Below are 18018 nucleotides of genomic sequence, written 5' to 3'. Positions count from 1 at the left end.
GCAACAATCAGCGACTCCGTAAGTGATGTGTCCCACATGGGTGGCACAGCCAGACTGCTTGAGCCATCTTGTGCTGTGCCTAGGAGCGTATGTTAGCTGGAAAGTGGAATGCAGCATGAAATGGGGACTCAGACCCTGGCATTCTGACATGGGATGCCTGGTTCAAAGCCAGGCCAGATGCCTGACACTGTATATGACTTTTAGACCTGAGAGCTATCAAACTGTGTCCCACAGTGTCATTTTCTGTCCAGTAGTTCACAAGTATTTCATTTCTGGACATCCTCCTCCATATAGGATTTTCTTTGCTAAGAAAATGTGGGATTTCATTTTTTCTACTCACTTTTTTAAACATTTGTGGGGCTAGTGCTGTAGCATAGTGGTGAAGTCACCACCTGTGTGTCAGCATCCCGTATTGGTGCTGGTTCGAGTTCTGACCGCCAGTCCAGCAGGTAGAAGAGCGTTCTGTTTCTGCCTTTCTCTCTGTAACCCTTTCAAATACAATGATTTTGATTTGCTACTACTTTATTTTTATTTACTAATGGATGTTGAATGTATATTTGTAAGGAAAATTGGCACCTAATTTTCTTGTAATGTCTTTGCTTGGACTTTTGTACCTGGGGCGTGTTGGTTTCAAAAAACGCATCAGAACGTGTTCCCAAATCTTCATTCACTTCTCAGAGTTAGAGAATGATTTGTAATAATGAAAGTCATTGATATGAGTTTAGTGGCTGAAACTGGAGGAGCCTGTGCTTTCCTGGGCAAGTTTTGGATTGCTGACTTTGATCGATTACTGATCTCCGTGCTGGTGTATGTCCTGAGTCACTTTTGAACATTTGTATACTTTTAAGAATTTGTCCATTTCATCTAGGTTAATTGATTTGTTGGCATAAAGTTGTTGAATGTTCTCAGCCGTATTTCTGTAAAGTTGGTAGTGATGATCCCGTTTTTCTTTTAGTGTTTCTTGAGTCTTTTTTTTTTTTAGCCTAGCTACAGATTTGTTCTTTTCAAAGAGTCACTTTTTGAATTTTTTGTTAATTTTCTTTTTTATTTTTGCGCTAATATTTGTTTCCTTCCTTCTGTTAATTTTGGGTTGAGTTTACTGGCTTCTTTCTTATTTCTTTAGTGTGTAATGTTTGCTTACTGATTGGAGATTGTTTTTTAAAAAGGTGTATTTATTTGAAAGGCAGATTTAGAGAGGGTAGGGAAAGAGGGATTTTTCTCTTCGCTTGTTTACTTCTCAAATGGCTCGATGGTTAGGACTGGGCCAGGTCAAAGCCAGGAGCCTGGAACCATGTTCCGGTCTTGTCTGAGTGGCATGGGTCCAAGAACTTGGGCCATCTTCTGCTGCTCTCCCAGGACAGAGCAGTTGTTACTCCGACTGGCACTGCAATAGATGCCACAGGTGCTTAAGCTGGTGCACCACCATCCCAGCCCCTTGATCTTCTTTTATTTTAAAGTTTTTTTTTTTTTTTTTAATATTTATATTGAAAGGCAGAGTTCCCTAGAAAGCAGGAGAGACAGGGGAGGTCTCACCCTGGTTCATTCTCCAAATGGCTGCAAAGTCTAGAGCTGGTCTGTCCAAAGCTGAGAGCCAGGAGCTTCCTTTGGGTGAGGATGCCAAGGCTTTGGGCCATCTTCCGCTGTTTTTCCAGGCACTTTAGCAGGACTAACAGTGTCTGTTGTAGTGATTGTTTCAGGAGTGCCTCAGCAGAATGTTTTCAGGTGTATTACTGTTTTGTTGGATGCAGTGTTCTGGATGTGTTTGTTCCTGCCAGTTAGGTTACAGTGTTGAAGTGATTTTTGGTTATTTATTGGTCTTTAGGCTGTCTGGTTGTTCAGTTCATTGTTGAAAGTTGTATGTTGGACTCTGTAACTATTATAGAACTGTTTCACCTTTTTAGTAATTTTTGTATCTGAGACTTAGTTGTTAGGTTTTCGTATTTTTAGCATTTCCATATTTTCTTGCTGGAATGAAGCTTTTACCAATACATTATGTCTACTGTCTTCCCCTTTCCTTAGCTTATTTTGTCTGACATTAGTAATGCCACTCGGGTTGCTGTTTCTTTTGTCTTTGCAGTGTCTTTCTACTTTGTATCTAAAGTGAGTCTTCTAAGCAGAATACAGGCGGATTCTAATGTATTTATTTGAAGGACAGAGCAACACACAGAGAAGTAGCAACATGCACACACACTGGCGTGGGTGGAGGGAGGGAGAAATAGCTTGTATTCACAGGTTCATCCCTCAGCTGGCTGCATCAGCTAGGGTTGTGTTAGGCTGAAGCAAGGAGCCAGGAACTCTGAGCAACTCGATCTTCCACAGGGAAGTTGGGGCTCTTAAAGTGTTTGAGCCATCCTTTTCTGCTTTGCTAGGAGCATTTGCTGGAAATTGAAGTAGTCTCCTACACGGTGGTAGCCTAGTAGCTAAAGGCCTTGCCTTGCATGCACTTGGGTCCCATATGGGCACCGGTTCTAATCCTGGCAGCTCCACTTCCCATCCAGCTCCCTGCTTGTGGCCTGGGAAAGCAGTTGAGGACGGCCCAAAGCTTTGGGACCCTGCACCCGTGTGGGAGACCTGGAGGAGGCTCCGGACTCCTGGCTTCGGATCATCTCGGCTCAGGCCGGTCATTGCAGCCACTTGGGAAGTGAACCAGTGGGTGGAAGATCTTTGTCTCTCCTCTTCTCTCTACCTGACTTACCAATAAAGATGAATAAATATTTTAAAAAGTTGTACTTCCCAGTCTGGTCTTTTATAGAGAATCTATTTACATTCCAAATATACCTGTGCCATTTTGCTATTAGTTTTTTGTATTTTTTTTTCTTTACATTTAATTTATTTCCTTCTATCTTGATTCCTTTTCTTTATATTTTCTTTCTTAAAGGTTCATTTGATTTTGGTTATTTGAAAGAGTAGCAGAGAGAGGATAGACAAAGTGCTACATTGGGCAGGGGTGGGCAGTGCTCAGCCAGGAGCCCGGAACTTCTTCTGGGTCTTTCCACGGGATTAGTATGAGCAGGAGTACTAGGGCTGTCTCCTGGGCTTTCCTGGGCTCGTCCGCAGGGAGCTGGTGCAGAGGCTCGGACTGCAGCTGGCACTCTGATAGAGGTGCTGACATCTTGGAAGGTGACCTAACCTGCTTTGCCACAGTGCCTGTGGCAGACATGATTTTCTTAATGTTACTTTCAGAATTAAAATGGCCGTCTTTAAATTTACGCTGTTGCAAATAACTCTGGTCATTTCAGTGGAATAAAAATTTTGTGCTACTACTGTGTCATACTGTGTCAGTGTGGCAATAGTTGGCAATCTAAAATCACTTTATTCAAGTTCCCTCGTATGTGATGAGTCACCTGTCTTGCTGCTTTCAAGTTCTTGTTATCTTTGGCTTTGCACTATGTCAAAACAGGGGGAAAGAGAAGAAGAGGTGGAATCTTCCTTTTACTGGTTCACTTCCCAGATGGCTACAAGGCCTGGGGCTGGGCCAGGCCTAAGGCCGGAGCAGGAGCTTCCTTCTGGTCTCTCCTGTGTGTCCAGGGGCCCAAGTACTTGTGTCACCACCCACTGCCTTCCCAGGTGTGTTAGCAGGGAGCTGGAACCAGAACTGGCAGTTGCTGAACCTGTTACACCGCAGTGCTGGCCTCCGACTTAGCTTCACATAGTTATGTGCCCTTGTCACTGAGTGGATGTCGGTACCTGGTTGGTATCCCATACGTCCTGTGGCTTTACTCCTTTTCTTTGTCTTTTTTCTCCATTTTATTTCTGTTCCTTGGACTGTAATTTTAACGATGTTATTCAAGTTTATAGATTCTTCTGTTTGGTTAGATTTTCTATTAAACTCTGGTGGTTACATTTTCATTTTGTCATTGTACTTCTTATTCCCCAAGTTTTTCAATGGTTGCTTTTTATGATGTTTGTAATTTTGTTTATGTTCTCATTTTGTTCATGTGTTCAGATTTACCGCAGTAATTTGTGTCCCTTTTCTTGTAACGTATTGGATGTATTTCAGATGGCTCATGTCTTTGCTAGTTCCCTTGTTCAGATTTCCCAGAGATAGTTTTGTCAATCCTTTTATTTCCGTGAATGAGGCTTTTTGGTGGGGCATGTGGGGTTTTATGTTTTAATTTTTTATGTTTATATTTTGTGGAAAAGTAACCATTCTAAATATTAAAAGCTCTGTAAACATGCTCCTCCCAATTTGTAGGTTGTTGAAACTTACTTGTTTATATATATATTATAAATAAAATATATATATATATATATTTTGGAAAGTCAGATATATAGAGAAGAGGAGAGACACAAAATCTGATTCAGCGGCGATCTGAAGCCATGAGCTGGAGCCTCTTCCAGGTCTCCTACATGGGTATAGAGTTCCAAGGCTTTGGCCATCCTTTTCTGCTTTCCCAGGCCACAAGCAGGGAGCTGGATGGGAAGCGGGGCTGCCGGGATTAGAACTGGAGTCCATATGAGAAATTGTTTTTATTCAACAGCTTTGAAGTGCTTTCTTTGTGATTTTTTTGAAGAGTCATAAGCTTTGTCTCAGCCAATATTTTTTGTTGTAAACACATCATTTATGTGTTTTTATAGGTATTACATTGTTTTTCATGAGACTGTTAACTGTTGTGGTACTTGATTCTTAGTCAAATTACAGAGCAAATAAAATTGAAGGCATTTATAATTTGATCGTGAAATATCACAAGTTAAAAGTATTGGAGATTCTTGGTATCCGGCGATCCGGGCCGGAATTGCCTGATCATTCTTTTCAAAGGACTTGATGAACTGATGCTTTTCATCCCGTTATTATCTCTGGATTCCAGCAAGAGCTCTGTGAATCATTTTTGTATCGCTTACTGTAGGAACGATTTAAACTCAGAAAGGTGATTTTTTTAATTTTCCTTCTCAATTTTAACAGCTGATTAGAATTGATCCATGATCGAGAAATGGAGTAGATTTTACTTGGAAAATAGAGAGGTTGCTGACCTATTGGTTGTTTTTATTTTAGGGGGTCTGAGTGTTCATGGTTAAAGATATATTCTTGGTGTCATGTAGCGATGATCCAATTTGCATTCTTCACTTTTAAAACAGAGGCCATAGTTGTGCTTGTTGTGTTTGAGAAGGAGGTAACAGCAGGGAAGGAGCTGTGTGCTGGGCCTCACTGGGAGGGTTGACACCTGCCAGCCACCAGAGGTACTGGGAGGGCAGTTTTTTTGGCTTTCTAGTCTCAAACGTTTACTCCTGTTAAGAAGTACACATATTAAAGACTACACATTTTATAATATATAAATATACATGGTTACATATTAAAGACTACACATTTTAAGATACTAGGTTTGGGCCGAGCTGGTATCTCATTTCTGTGAAAATCGTCTTGTTGATTAAAATACCTCCCACCTTATGAAAAGTGAATGTTTAACTACAAGGCCAACATCTTATTTTTGCTTTTTAGAAAGATTCATTTATTCATTTGAAAGAGTTAGAGAGAGAAGGGGGAAGTGAACAACAGAGATTGCCTCTCTCTGGTTCACAGCTCTGCTGGGGATCGGGCTGGCCGAACTGTAAATTAAAGCGCAATCAGTAAAAGTGGGCCTCAGTGACCATCCCCTACCTAAACTTCTTGCTCATAAATTACTTCTGTTGGTATGATCTGGTTTTGAAGGGCTTTCCGCTCATCAATTGATGTGTAAATGTAGCTTAGGAAAAATACAGTATACACAGGCTTTTGGAATATGTGTAGCATTACAGTCGTACTGGGGTGCTAGAACTGTAGTCTGAGTTACGTGTTGTCCGGTATTTCCTCTCAGTGCTGTCCACCTCCTTGAAGTGCCCTCACCTGCTCATTGCCTTACCTCTCCCATCACTACTCAGGTTAGCTTTTTTCTTTGCTGTCAAGGTCCTCCCATCAATTTTACCACAGCTGTAACTTTCTTGCTATTTCATATTTCAGTGTAAATGCTACTTGCTCAGACATGTTATGTGTCTACTCCCTTAACTATTTTTAGCTTAAGCTGCAGGTTTGCAGGCTAATCCTCTGCTTGCAGTACTTGGCATCCCATATGGGTGCGAATTTGAGTTCAGATGTTCCACTTTCTGGATCTAGCTCCCTGCCTAGGGCTTGGGAAAGCACCATAGGGTGCTTAAGCACTTGGGCCACACTCCCAAACTGGAGACTGAGAAGGAACTCCTGGCTCCTGGCTTTGGATCAGCTCAGCTCTGGCTGTTGGGGCCATATAGGGAGTGACCAGAAGATGAAAGATTTTATTTTTTTAATTAGATGTATGGAAGCTTTTTAAATCTCAACTACTAGACCACCAAGGAGTGCAAAGATTTTTTTTAAAAGATGTATTTATTTTTATTGCAAAGGCAGATCTACAGAGAGAAGGAGAGATGGAAATATCTTGCATCTGTTGGTTTACTCCCAAAGATTCTGCAACGACTGGAGCTGAGCTCATCTGAAGGCAGGAGCCAGGAGCTAGGAGCCTCTTTCAGTACTGCAACATGTGTGCAGAGTCCCAAGGCTATTGGTGGTCCTGTATTGCTTTCCCAGGTCTTAATAAAGGAACTGGAAAGGAAGTAGAGCATCCGGGATGCGAATTGACACCCTTATGGGATCTTGGTGCATGAAAGATGAGGACATTGGCCACTAGGCCATCGTGCTGGGCCTGGAATTTTTTTTATCTCTCCCTCTTTCTTCTCCGTGTGACTCTTGCAAGTTAAGTGACTTACATCTTTATTTATTTATTTATTTATTTTAAAGATTTATTCATTTTATTACAGCCAGATATACACAGAGGAGGAGAGACAGAGAGGAAGATCTTCCGTCCGATGATTCATTCCCCAAGTGAGCCGCAACGGGCCGATGCGTGCCAGTCCGATGCCGGGAACCTGGAACCTCTTCCGGGTCTCCCACACAGGTGCAGGGTTCCAAAGCCTTGGGCCGTCCTCGACTGCTTTCCCAGGCCACAAGCAGGGAGCTGGATGGGAAGTGGAGCTGCCGGGATTAGATCCGGCGCCCATATGGGATCCCGGGGCGTTCAAGGCGAGGACTTTAGCTGCTAGGCCACGCCGCCGGGCCCTACATCTTTATTTTTTTAAAACTTTATTTGCTTTTATAGTCAGATTTACAGAAAGGAGAGACAGAGAAAGATCTTCCATCCACTGGTTCATTCCCCAAGTGGCTGCAGTGACCGGCTGGATCTGAGCCAGTCCGAAGCCAGGAGCCGGGAGTCAGGAGCTTCTTCCGGGTCTCCCACACTGGTGCAGGGTCCCAAGGCTTTGGCCCGTCCTTGACTGCTTTCCCAGGACACAAACAGGGAGCTGGATGGGGAGTGAAGCAGCTGGGTTACGAAGCGGCACCCACATAGGATGGGATCCTGGCATGTGCAAGGCGAGAACTTTAGGCTCTAGGCTATTGTGCCAGGCCTGAGCCAGGGAGTTAAATCTTAACAGCCACAAAAATAATGCTTTAAGAACATTAAAGCTTAGAGGCCAGTGTTTTGATCCAGCAGGGCGAACTGCTGAGTGGGCCAGGCGAGTACATTTTGTATCAGAATTCTGACTCAAGTCCGAGTTACTATTTGCAGAGTGAGCCAGTAGATGGGTGATTTCTCTGTCTGTGTGTCTCCCCTTTCTAAATAAATAAGTAGATTTTAAAGGTTTCATTTAAAAATGAACGATAAATTCTATGGTCTAAAAACTAAGAGAAAGCTTCAAGACAAATGAAAATTTGTCTACCCTGTGATCCGTTGATTGTAGTTTTTGTTTCTATTACCTTTTTCCTTCTGCTTGCAAGGACTCCAGAGTATTCTTGGGTCTGTCTTTATGGTCTCCTGCATGGCTGTAAGGGTCCAAGGGCTTGGACCATCTTCTGCTTTCCCAGGATCATTAGCAGGGAACTGGATGGGAAGTGCAACAGCCAGAACTTGAACCAGTACTCGTTTGCTGGCACTGCATGCACATGACCCGTTAAGCCAGGCTTAAAGATTTGTGTAAATATAGAGTGGCACAGTGGCTAAACTAACACTGCCGGAAAGTGCTGATAACCCATGTGGTCACCGTTTCATGGCCTGGCTGCTTCACTTTCCATCCAGCTCCCTTCTTTTTTTTTTTTTTTTTTTTTTTTATAATCCATTTTATTGTATTGTTGTTGACAATCTTTACATAGTTAACTATAGTTGAAGGAAAATCAAGAAAGAGAAGAAAAAAAAAAAAAAAGGTTCAGGGGGATAGGGAGGTGGGCAATACTATTATGTCCATATTGTTTCCATCATGTATCTGAGGTAAAAGGGGATATTGAGGGAGAAGCCCCACCCGGTTTCCCGCCCACCCCAAGTCCCGGATGTGGGGCATGCTCTGAGATATGTGCTCAAGTGGAGTTAATAGTTCTCCAGTTATGAGTCACTGCCAGTTTCGCTCGATGAGGTGGTCCACTGATTGATATGGTCCATCATAAAGTCTCCATTTGTCCCATATTTCGCTGCCAACATGTAGCTGAGATGAATGATTGTCCTATTCTGTCTTCTGTCTTTTCTTGGTTAGAATTCTGAGTCCAGCAGTTCAAGTGGGGAGATCTCCAAAGATACTTTGAGGTATTCCCAGACCAGATTCTTGTATGTTCTAGCAAGCACAGGGCCCGGCACAGTCCATCACCCTGATCAGCTGGTGGTTGCAATTGCTGTGTTGGTTCTGTTTTCAGTCCCGAGTTGCACTGGAACCAATGGGTGTTGCAGTCCAGTCTGGTTCGGCCCTTACATCAACCAGTGGGAGCTGTAGCCTAGTTGGGGCGACCCACAATAACCCCCACCAGGCCCGCCCCCTACCCTGGTTTGCCAGTATGTGTAGCAGAAGACCAATCTGTCCCCCATCCCATTTGGCTCTGGTACTTGTCAATGGGTATTAAAGCTTGGTTTTATCTAACCAACTCAACCATCCAGCCCTCACAGATATTGTTGAGTACCTCTCTATCTAGCCATCCCAGCCCCCGTCCTAGTTTTCATGCCCTCCCACGGGAATAGTGACCCAAGAAGGGGGAACCCACTTTTTCCCTCCCAGGTCTCTCTGTCCCGGTTTGTGCACTCTTTAGGTGGTTCTGTGATTTGACTCGACAGAATTAGTCCCCAGTGCCAGCTTCTGCCAGCTGATGCTGTGGCCCTGATCTTGTCCACATGCAGCGCACAGGTGTTGTAGCCTTGCTTAGTCGTGTCTGTCTCTATCCCAGCCAACACTCTCCAGTGGGAGTGGTTGTCCAGCGAGGGGACCAGCCCCTTAACCCCCCCGCCAGCTCTGCCCCTCCCTTCCTGGATCTCACGTGTGCTGGATGGGTGCTGCATTCATATCCAGTACAGGCAACCACGCCCTGGCGTTCCAGAATGTGTACTGGTTTTGTCGCAACCAAACCCGGCCCATTCCACATTCTGTTCTGGTGGTCGGATTTGCCAGAGGATGACATGAACTGATTCAGCCTGGTCTGCTCCTGACCCATGCCGAATGCATGCCAGTGGCCAGCTCCCTTCTTGTGACCTGGGAGAGCAGTGGAGGACGGCTCAAAGCCTTGGGACGCTGCACCCGCGTGGGAGAACCCAAGAGAGCTTTTTTGCTTCAGATTGCCTCAGCTTTGGACTTTGTGGCGAAAGTGTTTGAGGGAGTGAATCAACTAGGGTTTGAAGATCTGTCTCTCCCTTCTGTGTGTGTGCCTTTCCATTTAAAAAAATAAATCTTAAACTAAAAGATTTGTATAAACAGTCTCACTTTCTTAGATAAAATTTTCTTCCTTTTTAGTGACTTTATCACTGTCATCCCTGTACCCTTCAGTTCATTTCCATGTGCTTGAGAACTTTGTCTCAAAATTGGTTTCTTAATTCTGTAGGCTCTTTGAATTTAGCATGGCCTGGAACATCGTAGGTATCAAGAAAAAAAAATGCTGAACCCAGAACGGGGGCCTCCCAGTTAAAGTCCTTGCTGGCCGGGATCCCATATGGGTGCCAGTTGTAATCGTGTTGGCCCCATTTCCCATCCAGCTCCATGCTCATGGCCTGGGAAAGCAGTCAAGGACGGGCCAAAGCCTTGGGACCCTGCACCCGTGTGGGAGACCTGGAAGAAGCTCCTGGCTCCTGGCTTTGGATTGGCGCAGCTCTGGCTGTTGCGGTCACTTGGAGAGTGTGTCATCGTGCGGAAGATTTTCCTGTCTGTCTCTCCTCCTCTCTGTCTGTCTGCCTTTCCAATAAAAATAAATAAATCTTTAAAAAAAATAAAAAAGAAAGAAGATACTTAAATATTGCAGAATGAAGAAGAGTTTGAATTTTAGAGACCTGAGTACTTGTTGGAATTACGTATCTGAAATAATTTAACATTTTTAAGCCACAATTTCTAACAATTAAAATGGGAGAACATTTATGCTTACATCAAGGATTGTTTTGGAGAGTAACATAGGAATAGATTGAATTAGTTTCTGTGGGTGTTGTAACAAATTACTACAAATATGCTAACTTAAAACAGTATGAATTTTTCTTACTGTATTGGAGGATGAATCCTTTTCATTGGAATTAGTCAAGGTGTCAGCAGTGCCATGCTTACTTGGAATGCCATGTTGGGAGATGTGTGGCTTGCCTTCTCTACTTTGTGCTGGCCACCTACTTCCTTGGCCACATGGTTTTGTTGTCTTTTCTTTTGCCTTTGGCCTTTGGGTGCTGGTTCTAATCCCAGCAGCCCGGCTTCCCATCCAGCTCCCTGCTTGTGGCCTGGGAAGGCAGTCGAGGATGGTCCAAAACCTTGGGACCCTGCGCCCGCTTTGGAGACCTGAAAGAGGCTCCTGGCTTCGAATCGGCTCAGCTCAGCTCTGATCGCTGATTCACTTGGGGGAAATGGAATGAATCAGCAGGTGGAGGATCGTCCTCTTTGTCTCTCTTCTCTGTATATCTGACTTTCCAGTAAAAAATAAAAAACAAACTTATTCCTCATATGGTTAAATTTATAGGTCCTGGGTATGGACATATTTCTTTGTATTCATTTAGCCTGTTAGATAGATGTAAGGAGTAATTTCAAATTTTCAGATAAATTGGGTTATATAGTTACTTGGTCAGTGTATAGTTACATGGTCTAGGCAATAAGAAAAGTAGATTAAAGGAAGATAAAATTTTGGGCCTGGTACAGTAGTTTTGTAGCTAAATCTTTGTCTTGCACACACCAAAATCCCATATGGATATTGGTTTGTTTCCCAGCTGTTCTGCTTCCCATCCAGCGCCCTGCTTGTGGACTGGGAAAGCAATGATGGCCCAAAGATGTGGGACCCTGCACCCAAGTGGGAAGATGGAGAAGCTCCTTGGTTCAGTTTGGCTCAGCTTTGACTATTGTGGCGACTTGGGGAGTGAACCAGTGGGTGGAAGATCTTCCTCTTTCTGACTTTCCATTAAAAATAAATCTCTTTTTTAAGAAGATAAAATTTGAGCACTGAGGAATTAGACTGAACTATTTTATTTAGGATAATTAGTAAATGGGATAGAAGTTATTGAAGTGATGGTTTTTATTTTAGGTTTTGTTTTTCTATTCCACTATGTAGAAGGATTACTTAGACTTAAAATTTATAAGTAGTGTACTTTGGGATGAAGGTGGTGATGGTGGCTATAGAGTATTTATGATTCGTACTACGGAAAAGGTCTTGTTACTTGTAAAGTTAATACATAAACCGTATGCAAATGATTATTGAGTGAGGGGATCACAGTGTGTACATATTTTTACCTGGATATTAGAAAAAAATTATTTCATTTTAATTTTCTCGCTTTTTCCACCTTGTTAACAGGTTCCTTGGCATGGACACAAGCTCATTGGGAGGATTAGAACTGACTGACCAGACACCTGTGTTGTTGGGGAATTTGGCCATGGCAACCAGTCTTACGAATGTAGGGAATTCATTTAGTGGTCCACCTAATCCTTTGGTATCTAGATCTAGTAAGTTTCAGAACTCATCAGTAGAAGATGATGATGATGTGGTTTTCATTGAACCTGTACAACCTCCCCCACCTTCTGCACCAGTGGTGGCTGATCAAAGAACCGCAGCATTCACATCGTCCAAAAACGAAGAACATCAAGGAAACGATTCAAAAATTCTTCCTTCTTCAAAAGAGTTGGCTTCTCAGAAGGGTAGTGTAAGTGAAACAATTGTCATCGATGATGAAGAGGACATGGAAACAAATCAAGGGCAAGAGAAAAATCCTTCTAACTTTGTTGAGCGAAGACCTTCTGAGACTAAAAACAGAACCAATGATGTGGATTTCTCTCCTTCCAGTTTTTCAAGAAGTAAGGTAAATGCAGGAATGGGTAATAGTGGTATCACCACAGAACCAGACTCCGAAATTCAAATTGCTAATGTCACAACTTTAGAAACTGGTGTAAGCTCTGTGAATGATGGCCAGTTAGAAAATACTGACAGCCGAGATATGAACTTAATGATTACACATGTCACGTCACTGCAGAACACCAACTTGGGCGATGTCTCTAACGGACTGCAGTCAAGTAATTTCGGTGTTAATATACAAACATACACGCCGTCTTTGACTTCACAGACCAAGACTGGAGTAGGACCTTTTAATCCCGGTAGAATGAATGTGGCAGGAGATGTGTTTCAGAATGGGGAGTCTGCCTCTCACCATAACCCTGGTAAGCAGTAAGTGGTATTGATTGGGGCTGCTGTCTTGTTCAATTTATATGACATGGGAATGTACCAACTCTGTGGACTTTGTTTGAAGCTGTAAAACCATGTGTAGTATTTCTGTGAAGATTGCTAGGAAATTAATCAGAGGGCATGACGCTGTAACTCATTGCGTAGTGTCCTTGCCTTGCATGTGCCAGGTTGCCATGTGGGCGCTGGTTCGTGTCCCAGCTGCTTCACTTCCCATCCAGCTCCCTGCTTGTGGCCTGGGAGAGCAGTCAAGGATGGCCCAAAGCCTTGGGACCCTGCACCTGCGTTGGAGATCCGGAAGAAGCTCCTGGCTTTGGATCAGCTCAGCTCCTGTCATTGCAGCCACTTGGGGAGTGAACTAGTGGTGGAAGATTTTTCTCTCTGTCTCCTTCCTTTTCTAATTAAAACGAATAAATCTTTTTTAAAAATCAGAATGGTTTATTTTTAAAGGGTTATGAAATAGTAGTGTGAACATTGAGGACCTTTAATGTCTGATGATTTGTTACCTTGTATTCTTGTTGGTCTGTTTCATATGTTGTTTAATACGTAAATTGAAGAAGAAAATGATTACACTTTTATTATATAATGTTTATATTTAATATTTGTCATTTTGCCTAATGATGTGCTAGTCAAGATGCCTACATACCATATGGTAGTGCATGGGTTTGAATCCTGGCAACTGTAAGGCAGTAGGTTAGGGTTGAAGTATTTGGGTTCCTACTGTACAGTAGGATGCTGGTATAGAATTCCTAGATGCTGGCTTCTGCTTGGCCTCATCCTGGCTGTTACAGGCATTTGGGGAGTGAACCAGCAGCGGATGGATATCTGTTTCTTTCTGTCTTACTCTGTCTTTCAAATAAATCAATTTTGTATAAAAAAAGCAAAAATAAATAGGGGCTGGCATTGTGGTACTGTGTGTGAAGCCTCTTTTGTGTCACTGCCGTCCCATATAGAGCACTGGTTTGGACCCTAGCTATTCTGCTTCTGATTAAGTTCCCTGCTCGTGTGCCGGGAGCAGGGGATGGGCCAAGGGGCTGGGCCACAGCAGCTCATGTGCTAGGGCTAGCAGGTTCCTCCTGTGCTTTCTCTTGGCCCAGTGCTGACTGAGCCAGCAGGTAGAAGATCTCTCTCTTGCTCTGCCTCTCCCTTGACCTCTGTGTCTTTCTGGTTTTAAAATTAAGAATTTTTTAAAAAGCAAAACACATTTGAAAAATTGCATTTAGGTTGCACTTTTGCTGTGTTTGTAATTTTTGTTTTCTTAACAATTAAGGGTTTTATTTTCTGTCTTCCTTTAAAAAAAAAGTCAAATACATCCTTTTCTCTTTTTCAAAGTCCTTTTCAAGGTATGATTGATGTTTAAAAGGTTATACATAATTAACTGCATATGACTCCATGAGTTTGAACGTTCTGTGTTTATTTCTGTCGGCTTGTTGCATTTTAGTTTTGATAAATATTTCCTTTGTGGTGGTGTTTTTGAGGCTGGGTAGATGTGTGAAAGGGTTTCTGTGGTCAGCTTTGTACAGATTCAAGATGAGTTACCTAGTGACCAAGATGCCATACTGGAGTGCCTGGACTGTTGTCCTGACTTCGGTCCCGATTTGAGCTGCCTGCTGATGCATACCCTGCCCGTCAGATCAAGTCCTGGAGCCCTTGCCACCCACCTGGGAGACCTGGCTCCTGGCTCTGTGCTAGGCTGTGCCCTAGAGCTGCTGTTTGTAGGCATTTGGTGAGAGCCAGTAAGTGGGAGTGCATGGGTGCTCTCGCCTGCTGTTTGTTCTCGCTCTTAATTCCATTATTTTATTTTGAACATTTATTTGTATTGGAAAGGCTGATTTACAGAGAGGAGAGACCATCTGCTGATTCACTGCCCAAGTGGCTGCAGTGGCCAGAGCTGAGCCGATGTAGAGCAAAGTGCCAGGAGCCAGGAGCTTGGGTCTCCCACAGGATATCAGCTTCCCAAGGGCCATGCTCTACTGCTTTCCCAGGCCATGAGCGGGAGTGGAGTGGGAGTTGGAGCACCCGGCTCACAAACCCATATGGAATCCTGGCATGTGCAAGGTGAGGATTTAGCCACTGGGCTATTGCACTGGGCCTCTTTTTGCAAAAAATTTTTAATTAACAGTGGGAGAATCTTCCTTGTGATTTTACTAAGTAAAAATGACTATTGTCAGGGTCCAGGTCTTAGCTGTTTATGTTGCTACCTGCTGTACTTTAGGATGATCTGCATTTGTAGCTTTTTACCTTTACATGAAAGTCTTAAAAATGATAGTGTTCAAAATAATTTAAAGTGGTCATGCTGTAAACTTAATGGAACACTACAGAGTACGAGGAGGGAGATATCGTTCAGCCACACCATTGAAAATGAGTTGCTTAAGAGTGCACATTCAGTTTTAATTTGAGATTGTAATGCACATACAATGTTGCAGCCTCTGCCCTGCTTTACCCAATAGTAAATCTTCAACTTCTGTCCGTTTCAGGCATATGTGTGTGAAATTTGTTGGTTCTCTGTTTATCTCAGTTTCAGCTTTTCGTGTTGAAATACTTAGAGAATATTTCTGTGCATATATGTTTAAATATTTATCTCTTTAGGAGTAATGCCTTGTTTGAGGACTTCTGTCATTATATGAAATAGGTTTCTGTTAAACTTCTCTTGAAGAGATTTACTTATGTGAAAAGCAGAGTTGTAGAGGATTTCCATCCTCTGGCTTACTCCCACAATATTCATGCCAGCCAGGGTTTGGCAAGGTTGAAAGCCACATGGGTAGCAGTGTCCAGAGCACTTGGCTTACTCTTCCCCAGATGGCACTGGCAGAGAGCTGGATTGCAAAGTGGAGCATTGTGAACTCCGGACAAGTTCTCAGATTGATTGGATGGTGTCACCGCTGCTGTGGCTTACCTCCCTGCATTGCAATGCTGGCCTCCCATTAAACTCTCAAAACCAGGGAATTTGGAATACTCATCAGGAAAATGCAAGCAAGCCGACATACCTCTAGGTGTTGTATTTATGAGATAGCTCTTCTGTTTAGATGATGTTTTTATTTGTGATAGGGAGCACAGTTGAGGAATTTGAAAATTCTGATTAAAAATTTACACTAGTTCTTGAACTAATATGACTTGTGCAGGTTTAAATGCTATTTCTTGATGTCTCGTGTAAGAAATTGGGGGTTTAGACAAAAGGATTTTGTGTCTTCTATTCCTAAAGTTTCTTTTGATGTTGGAGAGATGAAAGGATGAAAGTAGGGGAAATATGAAAGTTAAAATATAAAGGGCCTTCCTTTATACAAAGCCTAAATTTGATTTGAAAAGATTATTATTGGATTTAAATAATTTTCTTTTTAAAGTATATATTGAAATGAATAATCTGTACATTGAAAGTTCTTTGGAGATGGTATTTGTGCTTCAAAAGGCTATTCCTTCTGGCCTTTGTTTATGTGTAATGTTTAAGACCCTTGTTTGCTTTGTATGATTTGTTTACTTTGTTGGTTTGTGTTTTTACCGGTTCATTAAACATGGTGATAGCAAGATATTGTGATTCTGGAATGTACCATAATGTATATTTTTGTGTAAAATTTGCTTGTTTGTTTTTATTGAGGGTTTAAATGGAGTCAGGTAAAATCTGAACAGCTGCTTGTCAGCCCCCTGGATGGCCGATGGAAGCAGTGACTGGAATAAGACGCTGCTCTCTTGGATGTTTGGTAGTCATTTCGCTGAGCTCTGGTTATGTTTAAACTTTCCATAGAAGAGTAGTAGCCTTTATGAGTGGGACTTTAAAACTTAGAAGAAATGAGAAAAGAAAAAAAATTGAGAGACCAAGGTATAGTAGAAATTAGAAGTGGTGACATGGAAAATTTCAAAATGAAAGTGGGATAAAATATTGGAGTATGTTATGAGAGGCCTGTAGTAACTATTACAGCAATATGAGACCTCTTGTTGAGTATTAAGATTAGCATAGAAGAGAGTGTATATATTAACTCTATACTTTTGATTAGTAGTCACATGTATTCAGTATTGTGCAGTACCTTAGTGGTGGTAGTAATTTTGCAGAGTAATTTAATGTTGCATTGGTCAGTATATGTTTACTGCATGATTGCTAGTTTTTGTGAGAATATGATATATTTAGAGGATTTGTAACTAAATACATATGCAAACGTTTTGAAAGATGTTTTGTATACCGATTTGTATAATTGTTATTTATTGAACATTCTAATTGGTTAACAGTTTTTTTCTTATTGATGTGTTCTTTACCTAACCAGTATTTTCTAGCTACGTGAATACTTTCTGCTGAGTAACTAATGACTTACGTTTTCAGTATCTTCTGTATGCTAGTCCTTGCTGTCTTACATGTATTATCTCATTTAGTGTTTCCCACCATAGAGATGAGTGCCACTCCCAGTGTAGGGAACAGTGTGGTCCAGAGTGGAAGTAGTTTCCCAGTCTTACAGTGATAGAGTTGTAATGTGAACCATTGAAAATGGTTTTGTAAAAAATTGACACTTGATATACTTAATGTCTAAAACATGTTTTGAAATATGTACATATGTATGTCATAGATTGGCTCAACTAAAGCAATTCACATTTGCCTTGCCCTTTACTCTGAGTATTTTCAGGAGTACAGTATCATGTTATGAAGAACCAGATGTTTTTTCTGTAAAACTTGTGCTATACACATTTTTGCTACATATTGCTGCTGTTTTAAAATCCTAAATTTGCCAAAGCGGGATGTTGAAACTATTTCTTTCCTGTGTCTAAATGTCTGTTGCATTATTTTTTCTTGTACATTTTGTTTTTAAGATTCGTGGATCTCCCAATCAGCGTCATTTCCCCGTAATCAGAAACAACCAGGGGTGGATTCTTTATCACCAGTGGCCTCACTTCCGAAGCAGATTTTTCCGCCTTCAGCCCAACAGCAACCCACAAAACCCGTTAAAGTCACATGTGCAAACTGCAGAAAACCTTTGCAGAAGGGACAGACAGCTTACCAACGAAAGGGATCAGCGCACCTGTTTTGTTCCACCGCCTGCCTTTCGTCCTTCTCTCACAAACCTGCTCCAAAGAAACTTTGTGTTATGTGTAAAAAGTAAGGCTTAACCTCTCCACATAATTCCATATAGTTGGCTGTAGATAATATAAAATTTTAACAAAATTGTTAGTAAAAGTCTTAGCGTTGATTTGCTTGTAGTTTTAAAATGAGTAAGCAAGTTTGAATTTTGAAGCTAAACTCATATATAGATTGGCACTAGAACTTTATCAAGTTTAGGTGTTAATGGAGAAAAGGCATTTGGGTACGGCTTTATCAATTTTTACTGTACTTTCCATTGTATTCCTTGATTTTTAAAAATCCATGTTTATTACTTTAT

At 42.0% G+C, this 18018-nt stretch overlaps 1 protein-coding gene across 2 annotated transcripts in view; it reads left to right on the top strand.

Annotated features, from left to right (window-relative positions):
• Positions 1-18018, top strand: part of LOC131481599 (zinc finger MYM-type protein 2-like) — a 36220-nt gene that overhangs the window by 16768 nt on the left and 1434 nt on the right. Inside the window, exons 4-5 of one of the 2 annotated variants that reach the window (XM_058670993.1) lie at positions 11783-12284; positions 17453-17738. In XM_058670993.1, the coding sequence (XP_058526976.1) occupies positions 11793-12284; positions 17453-17738 (778 nt within the window). In that variant the 5' untranslated portion in view covers positions 11783-11792. Of the gene's footprint in view, positions 1-11782; positions 12651-17452; positions 17739-18018 lie in introns of those variants that run through there. The other variant, XM_058670992.1, reaches the window with a different exon arrangement.

This window comes from Ochotona princeps, chromosome 12 (assembly GCF_030435755.1).
Source record: "Ochotona princeps isolate mOchPri1 chromosome 12, mOchPri1.hap1, whole genome shotgun sequence".
Classification (NCBI taxonomy): Eukaryota; Metazoa; Chordata; class Mammalia; order Lagomorpha; family Ochotonidae; genus Ochotona; species Ochotona princeps.
This window is presented reverse-complemented; position numbering and strand designations above follow the sequence as displayed.